Source organism: Triturus cristatus, chromosome 4_1, assembly GCF_964204655.1.
Source record: "Triturus cristatus chromosome 4_1, aTriCri1.1, whole genome shotgun sequence".
NCBI lineage: Eukaryota > Metazoa > Chordata > Amphibia > Caudata > Salamandridae > Triturus > Triturus cristatus.
Genome location: NC_140585.1, coordinates 432,171,999 through 432,187,825, shown reverse-complemented (window position 1 = coordinate 432,187,825; position 15,827 = coordinate 432,171,999). Strand labels below are relative to the sequence as shown.

Genomic DNA, 15,827 nt, shown 5'->3' with positions numbered 1-15,827 from the left:
CTGTTCAATATTGTTCACTTTTTACACTTTGGTTTACTAACTTAAATTACTCTAATCTTATTTTTGCAGCTTATCATTTTGGAAAAAAACTCCAATGAATATAAAGAAGTAGCGGGCCTCTTTGGAAAAACTCTGAATAGTGAACGCATTTTAAATATTCGGCGAATACAAAACCTCGATCTGTGGGAATTTTTTTGCAGGTAGTATTTCAAAAATTGTCAGAAAATAGAACATTGACTTTTTCTTAAAAAAATAATTACATACACAGGGTAATATCAAGTGAAACATTCTTTGAATTACAGTATTAGGAGTAACAGTGTGCAATCTGAGTGTTTTTTGATCTATTATATGAATCCAAGCCAATGTACTACTAATGAAAATAAAAGTTGCATTAATGATTTTATGATGTTGGTTGTATGTGGTTTTGTCAATTGCAGGTTTTTAGGTCTCGCTGCATAGGAAAGACCTTTATCCGTCGGCACAGCTTTGAGGGCAAAAACGTGAGCGCGTTGCTATGGTCAGGGACTACTGAATTTCCCCCTCCCCCCCCCCCCCCTTGCGCATACCACATTACTAATGATGGACATGGGAAGGGAATTTCTTTTAGAGGCGGGGGTCGTAACAACCCCCGGCCGTATTTATTAAAATATGCAAACAAAATTTAAAATTTTGAAATAAACGATATTTACACAATTATACGCAGAAACACAACACAACATTTTTGATTACAATTTATATGCACAGATATCAGATGGCTAACCTTAACATATCTCTAATACATAGTTTTCCTATCCGAATCTAACATAAAGATCATAATCATACATTAATTACTTTCTGCATATCCTATTTGGGCCTACGGCAAAGTCGCTAACTGGTGTCAGATCCTTATCAACTAGCCACACCCTCCCGTAAGAGTTGCGCATGCGCAGAGGGCCCGCTTACCGAGAGGGTACTCCCCTCAGAAGACCAGACATGAAACCACTAAACTGACTCAAGCACAGGCCCCCTTTACCGTGAAAGGATACCGTGAAACCCTGCTGCTCTGCTCTTTGCCTGTAATTGCCTGAAAGAAAAACCGGTTTCATACGCCGTACATACGAATGCCCCACAACCCACACATTACGTGATCCTTTTCCTTGAAGTTCCGGCCGTCGTTGAGCAGAATCTTGCTGTGTTGGCGACGGCAGTTTCCCTCCTGCATGACAGGTTCGAGAAACTGTGAAGAAACCGATAAACAAAACAAGCATCAGACCCCTATTGCATTGTGTAATCACAACATGTGCAGCCGCACATAACGCTTATAACTATTGGAAACCCATCGTCCAATCCTCTGTACACTACTGCAATGCAAACCCCTGGCCGTTGCCTCAGTGGCAGCCCCTATTCTGAATGAATGTGTACCAAAAACTTTTGGATCCAGACCCGCTTTGCTGATCGCCATTGCCAATACCTTTTTAAACTGGAACATGGTAAGAGGGGTACCGTCTGCATGTAGTGACAGTGTCCCACCTACTGCCCTGCTCCTCTGTCTGAGGTACGTTTCTAGGTGCATCACCGGGCAACAAGTATTGTTTTGCGCCCTATGAAGGACCACCTCCTCTCCTCGAGCTTCCTGATCAGTTTTTGATTTCTTGATGGTTAACAACAACGTATCACCCTGTATCTTCACGTGCTCAAGTAAGAGTCCATCCTGCCTATCCAACTTGTTACGAGCCACCAATTCACCTACCCTGAATGCCCCATAGAAAGCCAACGCAAAGGCAGCTCTGAATAATAATGTCTCCCCCTCTGAACTGCAAATGACACCCAATGCTGTCAGCAACGCACTCAGCAGTTCGAACCCTATCGGCTGCCTGGTGTCAGGAGCCGCACCCTGCATGCGTCTCCACCCCTTCAATGCCTTGCGTACAATGAAACTGTTTGTGGGATCTTTCGTGTCTCTGATCTGGGCAAAGAAGGACACTGCCGCTACATAACGCCTGACCGCCGCCGCGGAGCGTCCCTCCCTATGCAAGTGGTCTAAAAACAAGAGGAATGCCCCAGACGTATGCCATCTATCCTCCCAATCTTGCCGCAAAAAAGTACAGAAAGACCAAAACGCCCCTTCATAAGCCTTCCTGGTCCTGGATTCTAGGCTAGCAGCCACGAGGTTCTGTAGTTGGGGGCACCAATCTGCCAAAGTACTTCGGGAAAGTGTGCCGCTGCTGCCTCTGCCGATGGTAGATGTTCCCTGAAAACCTGCATCTTGAAGCGAGAGAGTGCGTCAGCAGCATTATTCTGCACTCCCGGTACATGTTTTGCCGTAAACTGTACGTTCAGCTTCATACATAACAACACTATCTCTTTCAACAGGCGGAGAATCATTTTACACCTTGCCGCCTGTTGATTGATGGCTTCCACCACTGTCATATTATCTGACCAGAAAATGACTGATTCTGCAAAGAATGGGGCCACAACGTCAATGCCACCCAAATAGGGAATAATTCCAAAAACCCTATGTTGGCAGTTAGTCCACTCTCCTTCCACCAAGCCGGCCACTCCTGGGCCACCCATCGGTCCCCTAGTATGGCACCAAATCCCACACTGCCCGCTGCATCAGTCCCTAAACCCAACTCAGCAGAAGTAGTGGGGGGACCGGGCCACACTACCCTGCCATTGAAACCCTCCAGAAATGCAATCCAAATCCGTATGTCCTGGCGAACCTCAGATGACAGTCGTGTATGATGGTGTTTTTCGTGCAGGCCCGTCATGGCTTGTGAGATGGAACGGGAGAATGGCCTTGCCATAGGTATCACCCGTAGCGCAAAGTTCAACTGTCCTACAACCTGCTGGAGCTGGTGTAAAGTTACTTTGTCTTTTGACAGACATTTATTCAAAGCTGCACGAAATGTCATTATTTTCTGTTCTGTTAACCTAAAACACCCCTGTACTGAATCCACTTCTATGCCCAAAAACTCAATGGTGGTTGTTGGCCCTACCGTCTTCCCCGGTGCCAGCGGGACCCCAAATGTACGCATTAGCGCACAAAATTCCTCCAATGCCCCAGAACATTCCGGGAGCCCGCTGACCCCAGAAATAGAAAGTCATCCAAATAATGCATGACAAATTGATGTCCCGTCACCTGCCTGAAAACCCATTCCAAAAATGAGCTAAATTTTTCAAAGTATGCACAGGAAACCAAACACCCCATGGGCATGCACTTATCCATGTAGAATTTCTTTTTAAATGAAAAACCTAGCAGGTGATGATCTAAAGGATGAACCAGCAGCAGCCGGAATGCGGATTCGACATCCGATTTTGCCAGCATGGCCCCTGGTCCCCAAACCCTTAACATCTCTACAGCCTGATCAAAGGAAGCATATTTCACACTGCAAAGTTCTTCATTGATGGCATCATTCAATGACTTGCCTCTGGTGGCCGATAGATTGTGAATCAACCTGAACTCTCCCTCCTCTTTTTTGGGGACCACCCCCAGGGGGGAGCAGACAAAGTTTGGCACAGGGGCGAAGTCAAATGGCCCCGCTATTCTACCTAAGCGCAGCTCCTTCTTAATTTTTTGTTCTGCCACCCCTGGGTTTGATCTTACAGACAATTGGTTTTTGCACTCTGATGCACCTGTGTAATCCCCTGCCGGTATCCTGAAACCGTACAAAAACCCCTCCTGTAACATCCTAGCCGTTGCATGATCCGGGTACCTGTTTAACCAGGGCGTCCTAGCCAATACATCAATGAGTGAATGCTTTACCTTTCTTTCCTTTACTTTATTCTTGCTTCTTCCTGCCCCTATTTCCTGAAAACCCATTACCTTTTTTGAGGCATTTTGACTCTGGGTGAGAAGGGTGGTTACATATGGAGCATGCGTGCCTGAATTTACAAGTGCCCTGAGCTCTGGTGCATGACTTTCTATTAAAATCCCAGCATACTCCCTTTCGCCCTCCCCCGTTCCTTGTACCCGGGGCCGCCCCCCCGGTTTGCGTTGGCCAAAAGGACTGAGGTGGCTGAGACGCGTGACCCTTGCCCCAATTTTGGCCTGCATTGCCCGGCTGTCCTGGTCCGACCTGATCAAACCATGAAATAGAATCAACCCGATCCCATGTGAGTGAGGGGTCAAATACTTTCGCCTTCCTGAAATTCATATCGTATTCTTTCCACCCCACGCCACCATATTTATCATGTGTCAACGTTACCCTGCTCTGATAACATGCCATTTCAGCTTGCTGGTTAGGAGAACGCTCAGCAGTTATCGCCATTAACACAGAAAAGGCCCTTATCCAATTGGTCAATGTCTCTTCTACCCTGAATCTAGACATTTCCACCCGTCAATCACTGGGAAGCATCCAATCTTTCTGCCTCCTAGCATACTCCATTTCCCTATTGTCAACCAGTAACGAAAACATGTTTACATATGCACCAGACCAAATCAATTCTTTCACATCGCGTGCTACATGCCGTGCTAAGTATTCCTTCCTGGAAGGTAACACCCCTGCACCCAATAATGGCAAGGTGAGCTCCTTACCATTTACCCCAACTGGCTCCGCCATCTTGTCTTTTCCACTGTCCTTCTCTGGAAGAGCCGGTTGGGGTTGACTGGCCTTATCTGTCCCTGTACTTGGCTCCCCACTCGGGCCGCCATGATCCTTGCCACCATTCGTTGTGCCTCTGCCAATGGGTCCTCCCCTACCTCTTTGGCGCCCACAGACAGTGGTAGCATCCCCCCCTTACCTAACCAAGGAAGAACAGCCGCTATCTGGGCAGCCAGTTCGAGAGGCACCTGCCCTCCCCCTGCTGGCGCTAATACCGGGACCGGGCCAACGGGGTTCAGGACCGGGACACTCGGGCATGGTGTGGGCACTACTGATATGGCACATGGTACCACCGGTTCTACCGCTGGAAGCGCAGGAATTGGCACAAGTATTGGCACATTGGGCACTAGCTGAGGGATACCTTGCGGGGTCTCTGGCGCTACCGGAACCCTAGAGGGCCCGCCCCCATCCGGTGTCTCTAAAGGTTGCCATGTTCTTGGGTCCTGGTTCTTCCCCCTCTTGTTCCTAACCCACTTGGGAAGAGCTTCCAATTCCCCCCTTGGTTTTGGAGGCACTATGGTCCGCTTAGGCCTGCCTGACGGCCCGCCCTGATCCTCCACCTTTTGCCTGAGCTCCGCTAGGCTGTGCCCCATTTGTTCGACCTTGCCCCATCTCCTATCCATAGTCTCCATTCTGCGCATCATGACCTCCAGCATATGCTCCATGCGGGAACGCTTAGCCCACCGCTTACCCGACATGTTATGAATCAAAGACCCACACACCTATCCCTCAATACTCTGCTAATACCATTCTACTTGCCCTGCACCTGAAAAACAGTCAACACAGGCTTAGCGCAATATCAAATGCACAGTATTCTACCCACTGAACATGCCCCGCCCCTGCCAAGCACACATGACAAACCTGTAACACTGCGAGCGCGATAAAGTGCGCCAAAACGCAGAAATTGGAAAAAAACTCCCTCAAAAACCCAGTATTCTACCCACTGAACATGCCCCGCCCAAGCACACATGAAAACCTTTTACCCTGTGCGCACTATAAAATGTGCAATTTTCCGAGCACTAAGCTCACCTTCTTCAAGACCCCCCACTCCGAAGCAATGTTAATTCAGCCTGCAATCTGCAAGCGTCTAAGACCCTCACCGTTATGCCCTCAGTGAATCTCTCGAGGAGCTCCCCTATGTGTCCATTCTCAGTACATTAATCAGATAGCATAGCACCGTGAACCCGAGTCTTTAAATTTGTAACCATACAAGTTGCTTCGAACACAGAGGTATCTACGCAAAATAACAGACACTCTTATAAGCGCGTGGCTGATTCTGCAAACAGCAACCCAGTAAAGGAATTGCGTTCTGCTGGGAGTAACTTGAGCCTTGAGGCAACTCCCTCTGTAATGAAACTGGAGCCCCAGCCCACCGAAATACCTTCTCAGCGCGTGCGCGCGCCTCAACAACCAACCGTCAACAACCCGTGGATGCTTCCATCCGCCCGATCCGCAGTCCGCGTGGTGACGCTCCCCAGCAGCTCTTGCCGATTAAAAATTTGCCGCACTCCGTCCCGCCGTCACCGCGATGCACGCTTCCCGCGTGGCCCTCGGAATCGCCACACTGCGTCCGCCGCAAACTCCGATGACCTGCACCCGTAGACCTGTAAAACAAAATAACAAAATTAGCAGCCTCCCAGAGGCTGCGTGCTGGATGGCTGAGAGCGCGGGACAAAGAGTCCGAGTCCCGCGCTCCCCGGCCTTTTATTACCTGTACTGGGGGCAGGCCAGTTGTAACTGGTCTGCCCCCTGCCCCACCCCCCCTTGACCGGAAGCGCCTAACGCTTCCGGGCCAAGGGTTTGCCACCACCTAGCCAATCCCTGCCGTGGTGCGCCCACCACGTCATACTGACATGGTGGAACGCGCCGGGCCGGGAGAGCAGGCGAGGGAAGGGGGAGGGGGTCGGTACCCCCTTTCTCATTGCTTCCAATGGCAACGCGTGCACGTCTGGAGATTCACTTGCGGGAGCGAGTGGCTGGCACCATATGTTATCAGTTACCGCGGCGCAAGCCGCACACTCCCGCAAGTGAATCCCGCAGGCCCCCCTCCCCCTGCTGCCACCGCGCTTTATTTTCTTTTCACATGCTTGTCATCCTTTGTCACCCCGGCGAGCATACATTTTAAAGTTCAAATTCCCGCAGGCTTGGGAAGAGGGGAAGGGGCGGCGCGGGCGAGGCTAGGGATGATAATGGAGCATCAAAGGTGAGCTGCAGACAAGCCAAGGAGGGAACAGGCTGAGGGTACTTAGCAGTGAATGGGCGCTCCAAGGCCCAGTTTTTTTTTTCTGGACCTGTGAATGAAACATTGGCGAGGTAGCGGGCTCGGTGAGCATCTCCCGCTTCGCTTCCATGAGGAACGGCCGAGGCGATCACAATGCAGGATTGGGACAAACATGTCATTTAATGAAGTGAGGCTATGTTCCCCGGCTCCTCAATGCTTTGCAGGGCTGAGGCAGGCCGGAGTGGCGGTATTTGTGGTTTAGGTGACTGAAGCAAAGGACGCTGTTGACTGTCGCTTCTTTTCACACATTTTCACCTGCTGAAATGTTTGTAGTGACCTCTCTTTGCGTCCCTGGAAAGTCGCACGTCAAATGACCCCACGGCACGCCCCACTGTAAGCCCCCAGGTCGGCTTGTGTGCGGTTTGGCACGGAACCATAAATGCCAGTCAGATTCGCTGTGGAAATAGCGAATGAATGAAGACAGCTGCGTTTTGACACTGTATGAAACGGCGTGTTGCACTTAATCCCCCAGCCCAGAAAAGCGGGCCACAGATGTTTCTTGAATTGTTTTATTTGAGGCGAACTCGCTTGAAAAGAAGTGAACGTGCCTCACCTAACTTTAATACAGCCATGCTTTTACAATGGTTTAACGAATGTTGTATCCCCCAGAGCAGTGAGGGCTTGTCCATTGATTAAGGAATGGGCATGAAGCTGGCAGATGTGAAGTACTTTACATTTTCTCCACTTGCGTTTTTATTATGCGCTACTTGTTGTTGTGAACTTATCCAGTTTTTGGATACAATTTAATTTCTAGAACTTTTCACTTGTTCGTATTTGTCTTCGGATACAGAGATCTAAATGTTTGCATAGATTATACTTTTACATAATTTTAACTTGGTTTGCATTTCATTCTAAAGTCTCAATGTTGACCAATAGCAGGTTCACTAAGTCAAAGGCACTCAGTCTATTATTGATCAGAGAAATGAGCTACTTTCTGTAAAAATAACATTCTTTAGAGCAAAAAAAGAATGGGCCGCTCGCCTTCACCCCTGTTAGGTGTCAAACATGCGAGACCTTCGTCTCGGCAACAGGCGCATTAACCACCAGTGCAGTCTCAACTTGCTATGCATACGTCATGAGTAGTTGAATGTACTAGATCACTCACGACACCTTTTGTTCGCAGAAAACGGTACGGAATTAAAATAGTGTAGGTGCTGTCTAATGCATTGCTCAAACTGCTCCATTCTCCAGTCCAGATTAAATAGTCACTCGCTCAGATGTTTGGATACATATTTTTCACAACAGTCTTTAAGTTGAGCAGTTTCACGTATTTCTTTTCTCCCCATGGTAGGTTAACCAGCTGACTCCCAAAAAAACACTGGTCTCCAGATTAGAATATATTAAAGATACTGCAATGTCCCTTTCAATTTTTTTTCCCAATCAGAGCTGTCGATCAAAGCTCGCTGCAGGGCAAAGGGTGCAGACACTGTAGGCCCACGTTAGTGGAATAAAGCTTATTGAGCTAGGCCCCAAGGCTCATGTGCTTTAGTTAAGGGCCGCTTCTGAAGGTTTTAATTTGTTTTCTGGTTGGAACCGATTCCACAGTCCAGTCCCTAAAGTTCTTCCAGAGTGCTGCTTACCATGCTAAACCCATGCTCTTTTCCAAAGATCTGTAGGTTTGCAAAGCTCTGGTACATGGGTTGGGCTGAATTTACAAAACTTTTCTTTAAAGAGTTTGATAATGGGCCATTTGCACGGATGCATAATGAGGGCAAAGTGAATGGGGTGGATTTTATGTGTCCCACTGCATGCTCTATCCAGGAATCCGTGGCTCTTTAACCTCCAGCATTTTTTTTTTGTTCATGTGCATTTTTTCCTTCCACTCCACTGGCAAGAAGACCCCTACCCCCCTTCTAATTTTGTTTTCAAAAAAACAAACCCTTGTTTCAAGTTTTGTATCAGTGCCTCATGAAAATCTCTTAGCATTAACAGAACATGTAAAAAAATATTGCCACTTTGTTAGTCCACACAATTGCTGTTGATTTTAGGTTCTTCTATTGTCTTCAGCACTAAGGTGGCCCGTGGGGTGAATGTTTGTGTCCACTAAAAGTTACTTTGCTTTGAATGTGAGGCTTATGCAGTGATTCTGTACAGATGTGAAAAACAGATATGCAATTAAAACCACAGAGCAGTGCCAAGTATGTAATTAATCTAATTAAATAGGCTAATATTTTCTGTTGCAAAAAATATTGAAACATGCAGTTTGTTGCACATTGACACTGGAGATTCTCAACTTTGGCTGTGATATGGGACTATTGCACTCTTTCAGCTTTTGTGCTGTAATAAAAGCATGAATTTAATAGTGCCCATGAACCAAAGAATAGTTTCCTGCGTCGTATTTTCACCATCTTCATGTGTAGTATTTGTTGAGATGTACAGTGTGCTGTGCTATTAGTACTGTGTGGCTAGGGGCTATGACTCATGAAAGACAAATGCTAGTCATGAAAACACACCGGGCTCTAGTTTATACCTAGTGCTACGGTAACCTTAAATGCACGGCACTTCTGCTAAGGGCAGCCCTCAAAACTGTGCAAGGAGTTGCACCCTAAGCTTAACCTGGTGTAGTGTAATGACTCTTAATTTAGGGTACTGCAGATATCAATAAAATGTACCTTCATGGTGCTCCAGACATTTCTCGTGGTTCTTACATTTTGGATCTGTTTTTACACTGGTATTGTGCATGCTCACAAGGAAAGCCCCTCTACCTTCAGACACGCTACTGGAATGCAAAGGCTGAGCCACAGCCCAGTCTCTACCTTTCATTTGGTCTTCGGCTAGGGCGTCTAATAGCAAGGTGAATTTTCAAAATGAAGTTACTAAATTTGCTGCTTTTGTTTCAGTGCAGAAGCCTTTTTTTCATTTGATTTTAAGTCTCTTATTTATTCATGTGGACAGAAGATTCCAGATAAAGGTGGCCTTTGAGTGTTAAAGGGGCTATATAGCAAGTGGCACAAGAGCTTGCTAGTAACGACACATGGCCCGTTGCCACGCTGAGTGATTGCTAAATAACAAAGTTGCTGTGGGCTTGCTTAATTGCGTTCCATTTTCATCAATTTAACGGGTAAGATGATTGGGTTCCTTTGCAACCACATCATAGCATGTTCATGAACCACATCCCTGCCAAGTAAATGGTGTGATAAAGGCCCTCAACTTGCACTTGACTTCTTTAGCACAATTCACTGTCGTCCAGGGAGGCAGGGAAATCTTAGAGCAGCTACAAAGTCATCCATTTCTGACCTCTGCCTTTGCATGTGGTTTTGCCTAAAACTGCTTTCTGTACTTTTGGGCAACGGAACACTGAAGCATGTATATATAGAATGTGTACCTGGCCAAATTTAGATCACCTTTTTTATTTATTTTATAATCCGTTTTTTAGGTCTCTCCTGACCCAGCGCTTGCGCTGGTCTGGCGAGACTTTTAGTAAGGGCTTCAAAAAAGGCTACCATGGCCGGCCTAGAGCTTGAGTGCATGTGTGCGGGTGCGCGCTTACGAGCAGAGGCGCCATATGGCTTTCCTCATCATGCTCATTAAGTGCATCGCTGGCCGCGCTTGATCGCGATCACTTTCGCAGCCGCTTTGATGTTCTCAGTGAGCCGCGTTGCTTTGCTTTAAAATTGCTTTCAAATAACAATGTTTGTTATTTCAGGGTAAGCCTCAAGGCTCTACATTTGCTCGCGACAAACATCTCGCAAACCAGCTCAGCAATCACAGACACGCCTCGTGCTGCCTGCGTCTATTTCACAGCGCGAGACTCTTCCTAAAATAGAGCAGCGGTCACTGAGCTGTGTTTCCGTCGAGGCTCTCTCTCCCTGCCAATGTAGTCTTTCTCTCCCAGTACCCTCTGTCTCTGGCCCTTCCCCAATGGCTGTCTCTCTAGTCTTCTCTCCCTGTCACCTCTGCAAGCGTCCCCTTTCTTCATGCCCTCCCGTTCTTTGTTGACATTGTCACTCTCTGCTCTCCTCACGCGCCCTCTCTCCTGAAGTGTCCGTAATCGCGGCCGTTCCTCCCTCCCGTCACTCTCTCCCTCCTTCCTCTCCTCACGCGCCCTCTCTTTGACTCCCAGACGCTGCTACTCCTTTATCCCTCCCTCATTTCCCCTGCGTTCCCTCTCTGCACCCCTCTTTCACGTCAGGGCCTTTCTCTCCCCTCTTCCCCAGCTATGCTTCCTTAACACTGCCCTTGAAAAGGATGGTAGTGGGTAAGGTCAGGGCCACTGGAATTATGCGATTCTGCTGCCATGGCGATTTTCGCATCATTTTGTATTTGCCACGTCATCCATCATCTGCAGATTGTAATAAAAACACATTTTTATGTTTCAAACGGATGAAAAGTTACAAAAACTATAGCGACTCGGATTCCTGCGCATGCATCGGAATGCTTTCCGCTAGATTTGACTGGCATTTTTAAGTTACTTATTGCTGTATTTGGGTGTTAAATTGTAACTAATAAAGTGCACCCTATTCCAGACACTATTGCCAGGTGTACAAATATTGAAGTAAAACTATGATAAAATGTGCTGAATTATGCTGCATAATTTGCCTTTTCTTGCTGCATAATTTGTGCAACCCTGCCACATAATTTGGTCCTCTTCCGTCACAATTGCAGTGGCCCGCTCGGTTGCCGCAGCTTATGAGGTTTAGGAGCGGCCCCCCTCCCCGGCTGGGGTGGCAGGGGCTTCCTCGAGACGACGTCCACGCTCGGATGGCTGGCAGCGGGTGGGGCGTTCGCACCGACCCTCGGGACCTGATGTCTCCACTTGCCTTTTGGAGCGTGAGGCAGCGGTCACTTCGGTGGCGCAGGTGACGGACAGCAACGGCACTCCCTGAATCTCCAACGGTGGGCATCAGGGGACTTCTTATTGCGGCGCCGGAGAGGGGAGATCTCTGGCCGGGGGTTATTGTCATCAACTGCCCTGTGGGGGTTGGATGGATGGTGACCTTAGTGCCGAGGTATCCTTTCTTCCAATATCACGTTCCCCCTATTGTTTGTTCCGTGTGACAGACTGTTGTCTTCTCTCCAAGCCTTGGGATGGAGTGTTTTCTTTGTTCTGGGTGTTCTTTGCTGGGTCGGGGGATGTGGGGTGGGGGGAAAGGGTTGTTTTTGGGAATGTGTTGGGGCTCCGCATCAGTCCTCTCTGGGGTTTTGGGAATGTCAGTCACGGAGTTACGGCCTGTAGGCTTGCCTCCTTGCGTTGGGGTCTTGTGTTCGACACCTGGCTGTTCCCCTCTGGACCCCCATGGGTAGGAGTCTCTAAGTGGTGAGTTTTAGAAAGTAAATATTGGGAATACCTGTTGAGATACAAATAATAGTAATAAGCAGTAATAAGCTAACTAGGTCAATAGTGATCTGATGTCATTTGTACAAAGCTAATTCATCCATTTACTTACTAGAAGTTCAGAAAAAGATATTCACTTCTTGGTCGCTAAAATATAGCTGTTGGTATTAGGGACCATCTAAGAACATTTTTTTGAGTGTTAGTGGAGTTCTTGAAGTTTACAGAATCCGCCAGTTTAGTAAATCTGCCTTAACATAGAGGAAAATGAGTCTCTATGGAAAAAATAATAGGTATCACTAAGTTTTAGTTATGATTGTTAGGCAGTGGTCTCTTTTAGTCATTCACAAATTCACCAACACAGTTTCCTATTAATGTCACAAAACTAGATACACATTAAAGTGGGCTTCTCTTCTTCTTTTATTTTCATATGAATCTCCAAACTTCTTATATTCATAACATTCTTCCACTCCCAACGCGTTTCGTCGATAGGGATTAACCCATGCGACTTCCTCAGGGCTGGAAGCAATAAATAATACACATTGGAGTATAGAAACACATTTGTTTCATATTCCATAGCCCACATTATTGAATGTGCAAAGGAAAAGCATGCTGTGTGACATATCATCAATATAATCACATCCACATGATTAATTAACACAATAAGGAATTCGACCAATCGTTTTGACAATTCAAACTAAAAAGATTCAATCTAAAATAAATTAATTAATCACCATTGTAGCAGTGAAACACTCCAAACACTCGTGATGGCACCGTTCTCCCAACAGTAAACCCAATCAATTAATCATGCCTTAAACAAAGCCAAATTGTACCTTGATCTTGTATAACTGCCTCCTAAATTCAGAAAATTATATAGAACCTAGTCAGACACACTGCGGTATGCATGAGGCAAGGATGGCGAGGGTAAATACCAAAATTTAAATCATTGAAGCACATACCTTAAAACAATTTAGGTTGAATAATATCTGTGCCTCCTTCCTAATGGTCTTTTATTATCCAACAACACCTACAAAGCAAATAAAATTGTAAGCAACCCTGCACTAAAGATAATATGTCAGTCATACCTCAAGTCTTAATAGACTGAAATACAATCTCACCTGATTTCAATGAGTAGAGTACGTGACCATTAGCACAATTCTTAAGGCAATGATCCTCAAAGTTTGTATTTGAAGTCTCTGAAGTACGGAGACCTATAAATCAATAAACTACTAATTAAAACCATCCAAAGTGAGCCAGGCGCAACTCTGCAAAACAGGACAGAAAATTCAACATAACTCAATGTTACTTGATAAGCAATATATAATTATTTATTGTTTTTTTATACAAAAATAGGAATGGACCATCAATAGGAATAAACCATGAATAGAGAAAAAAAACGGTGATGTAAATATCCTATTCAGAAAGCACAAAATGTAGATCTGGTATAAATTAATTTCCAGAAAACAAATGTCACACGGTCAATATAATGGTTGATGGAAACATAGCGGCAGATGGAGACGACGCGCGTTTCGGCTGAATTGCCTTCATCAGGAGACCGTCTATTGAATAGAAACTAAAATGAAAATAAAACCGCACAAATTGATGTAGAGAAGATTGTATACAAATATACAAATTTTGTAATTACATATATACATATATACACCTGGCACTATATTGGTCGATAATTTTTAAAACACAACCCAGTGATTAAGTATTGTGACAACTTATTAACATCGGCTAGTAATACATAATTTCAAAATAGACAAAACACACCTTTTTTTACAATATAAAACACACAATTTTTTCTCTATTCATGGTTTATTCCTATTGATGGTCCATTCCTATTTTTGTATAAAAAAACAATAAATAATTATATATTGCTTATCAAGTAACATTGAGTTATGTTGAATTTTCTGTCCTGTTTTGCAGAGTTGCGCCTTGCTCACTTTGGATGGTTTTAATTAGTAGTTTGCTATTGTTCTTTATCTAAACATGAGTGATGGCGGGCTGCATGATGTTTGGCGCGTACAGCATCTTACTGAGCGTGATTATATTTTCTATTCGGCGGTGCATAAAACTTACGCCCGCCTAGACCACTTCTTCGCTTCCACCTCCCTTTTGCCCTACCTGGCTGACGCGGGTATCACTCCCCGTTCCCTGTCCGATCATGCTCTCATCTCGGTGCAGCTCAGCTCTCCAGAGGCGCGCCCCCCCCTCTTCTGGTTGGCGCCTCCGCGATTCTCTGCTTAGCGCTGAATCAGTGATTACTCGCATTCGGGATGCAATTGTGGCTTACCTTGCTGTTGATGACCAAGGGACTACGCCGTTAGCGGCGGTTTGGGAGGCCCTCAAGCTGGTGGTCCGGGGGAGTTCATAGCGCTGGCGGCCGCGTTTGCGCGTCTGCGTAGGGATAAGAGGGCGGAGTTGGAGCGGAAGGTGGGAGCGCAGGAGGCTATTCATAAGCGCACCGGTGCACCTAGGGTGTGGAGAGAGCTTGAAACGAAACGACGCATGCTGAAACATCTGGATCTCGACAGGGCTGAGTATGCGCTTTTGCGGCTGCGCCAGAAGTTTTACCTCAGCGGGGATAAGGGGGGGGCGCTTACTGGCCCATAGGCTCCGGGCGTCCACGCAGCGGACTGCGATTCACTCAGTTCGGGACTCTCAGGCAGTGGAGCAGACCACAGACGCCCTGATTGTCGACTCCTTTCGTAGTTTTATCAGCGCTTGTATACTAGGGAGGAGACTGGGTCGGCGTACCGAGAGGCTTATCTTGCCTCAAGCAGTATTGAGCCGCTGTTTGCCTCATCGGCGGACTCGTTGGAGTCCGACATCCGGATTGAAGAAGTTATATCAGCGATAGCCCGTCTTAAGGTTGCCAAATCACCCGGCCCAGATGGTTTCACCGCTTTGTTCTTTAAGACCTTCTGCGCTGAGCTAGCTCCACTTTTAACACGTGTTTTTAACTCTTTTCTGGAGACGGGGGAGGTGACCCCCACTATGTCGGAAGCCGCAATTACGGTCATTCTTAAACCTGGAAAGGACCCGCGGGATTGTGGCTCCTATAGGCCAATCTCCCTACTAAATATTGACGCTAAATTGTTCGCGAGTATCTTGGCGGTGCGTCTCAGCCCGCTTATGGATGGTCTCATAGATCCGGATCAATCCGGTTTCATCCCCACGCGGCAGGGCGGTGATGACACCAAACGTATCCTTCATCTTATTGATCTGGTTCACCGATCTCGGACCCAAGCTTGTCTCCTTTCCATAGACGCCAAGAAGGCCTTTGATCGTGTAGACTGGGAATACATGTTTGCTGTTTTGCTCGCATTTGGTTTTAGAGAGCACTTTCTTCGCTGGGTGCATTGTCTCTATGTTGCTCCTAGAGCGTCGGTGAGGGTGAACGGGTGCCGGCCTTCCCTCTTCCCCATCTCTAGAGGGACACGGCAGGGATGCCCCCTGTCGCCGCTCTTGTTTGCGCTCTATATGGAGCCCTTTGCTCAGCGCGTACGCTCCAACCCGGACATTGAGGGTATTAAGTTCGGTGCTGACGTTCATAAAATTAGTCTTTACGCGGACGATGTTATCCTCTCTCTCACTCAGCCGCGTACCACCTTGCGGTATCTGACGCGAGAGATCCATGCTTTTGGCTTGGTGGCAGGATTCAAAGTCAACTTTTCCAAATCGCTGG

The 15,827-nt window shown here is 46.8% G+C and overlaps 1 protein-coding gene across 1 annotated transcript in view; it reads left to right on the top strand.

Moving 5' to 3' along the window:
- The window catches only part of PARP11 (poly(ADP-ribose) polymerase family member 11), a 181,193-nt gene that overhangs the window by 44,639 nt on the left and 120,727 nt on the right, over positions 1–15,827 (top strand). The window contains exon 7 of the mRNA XM_085652579.1: positions 70–200. Coding sequence (XP_085508705.1) covers positions 70–200 — 131 coding nt within the window. The remainder of the gene's footprint in view (positions 1–69; positions 201–15,827) is intronic.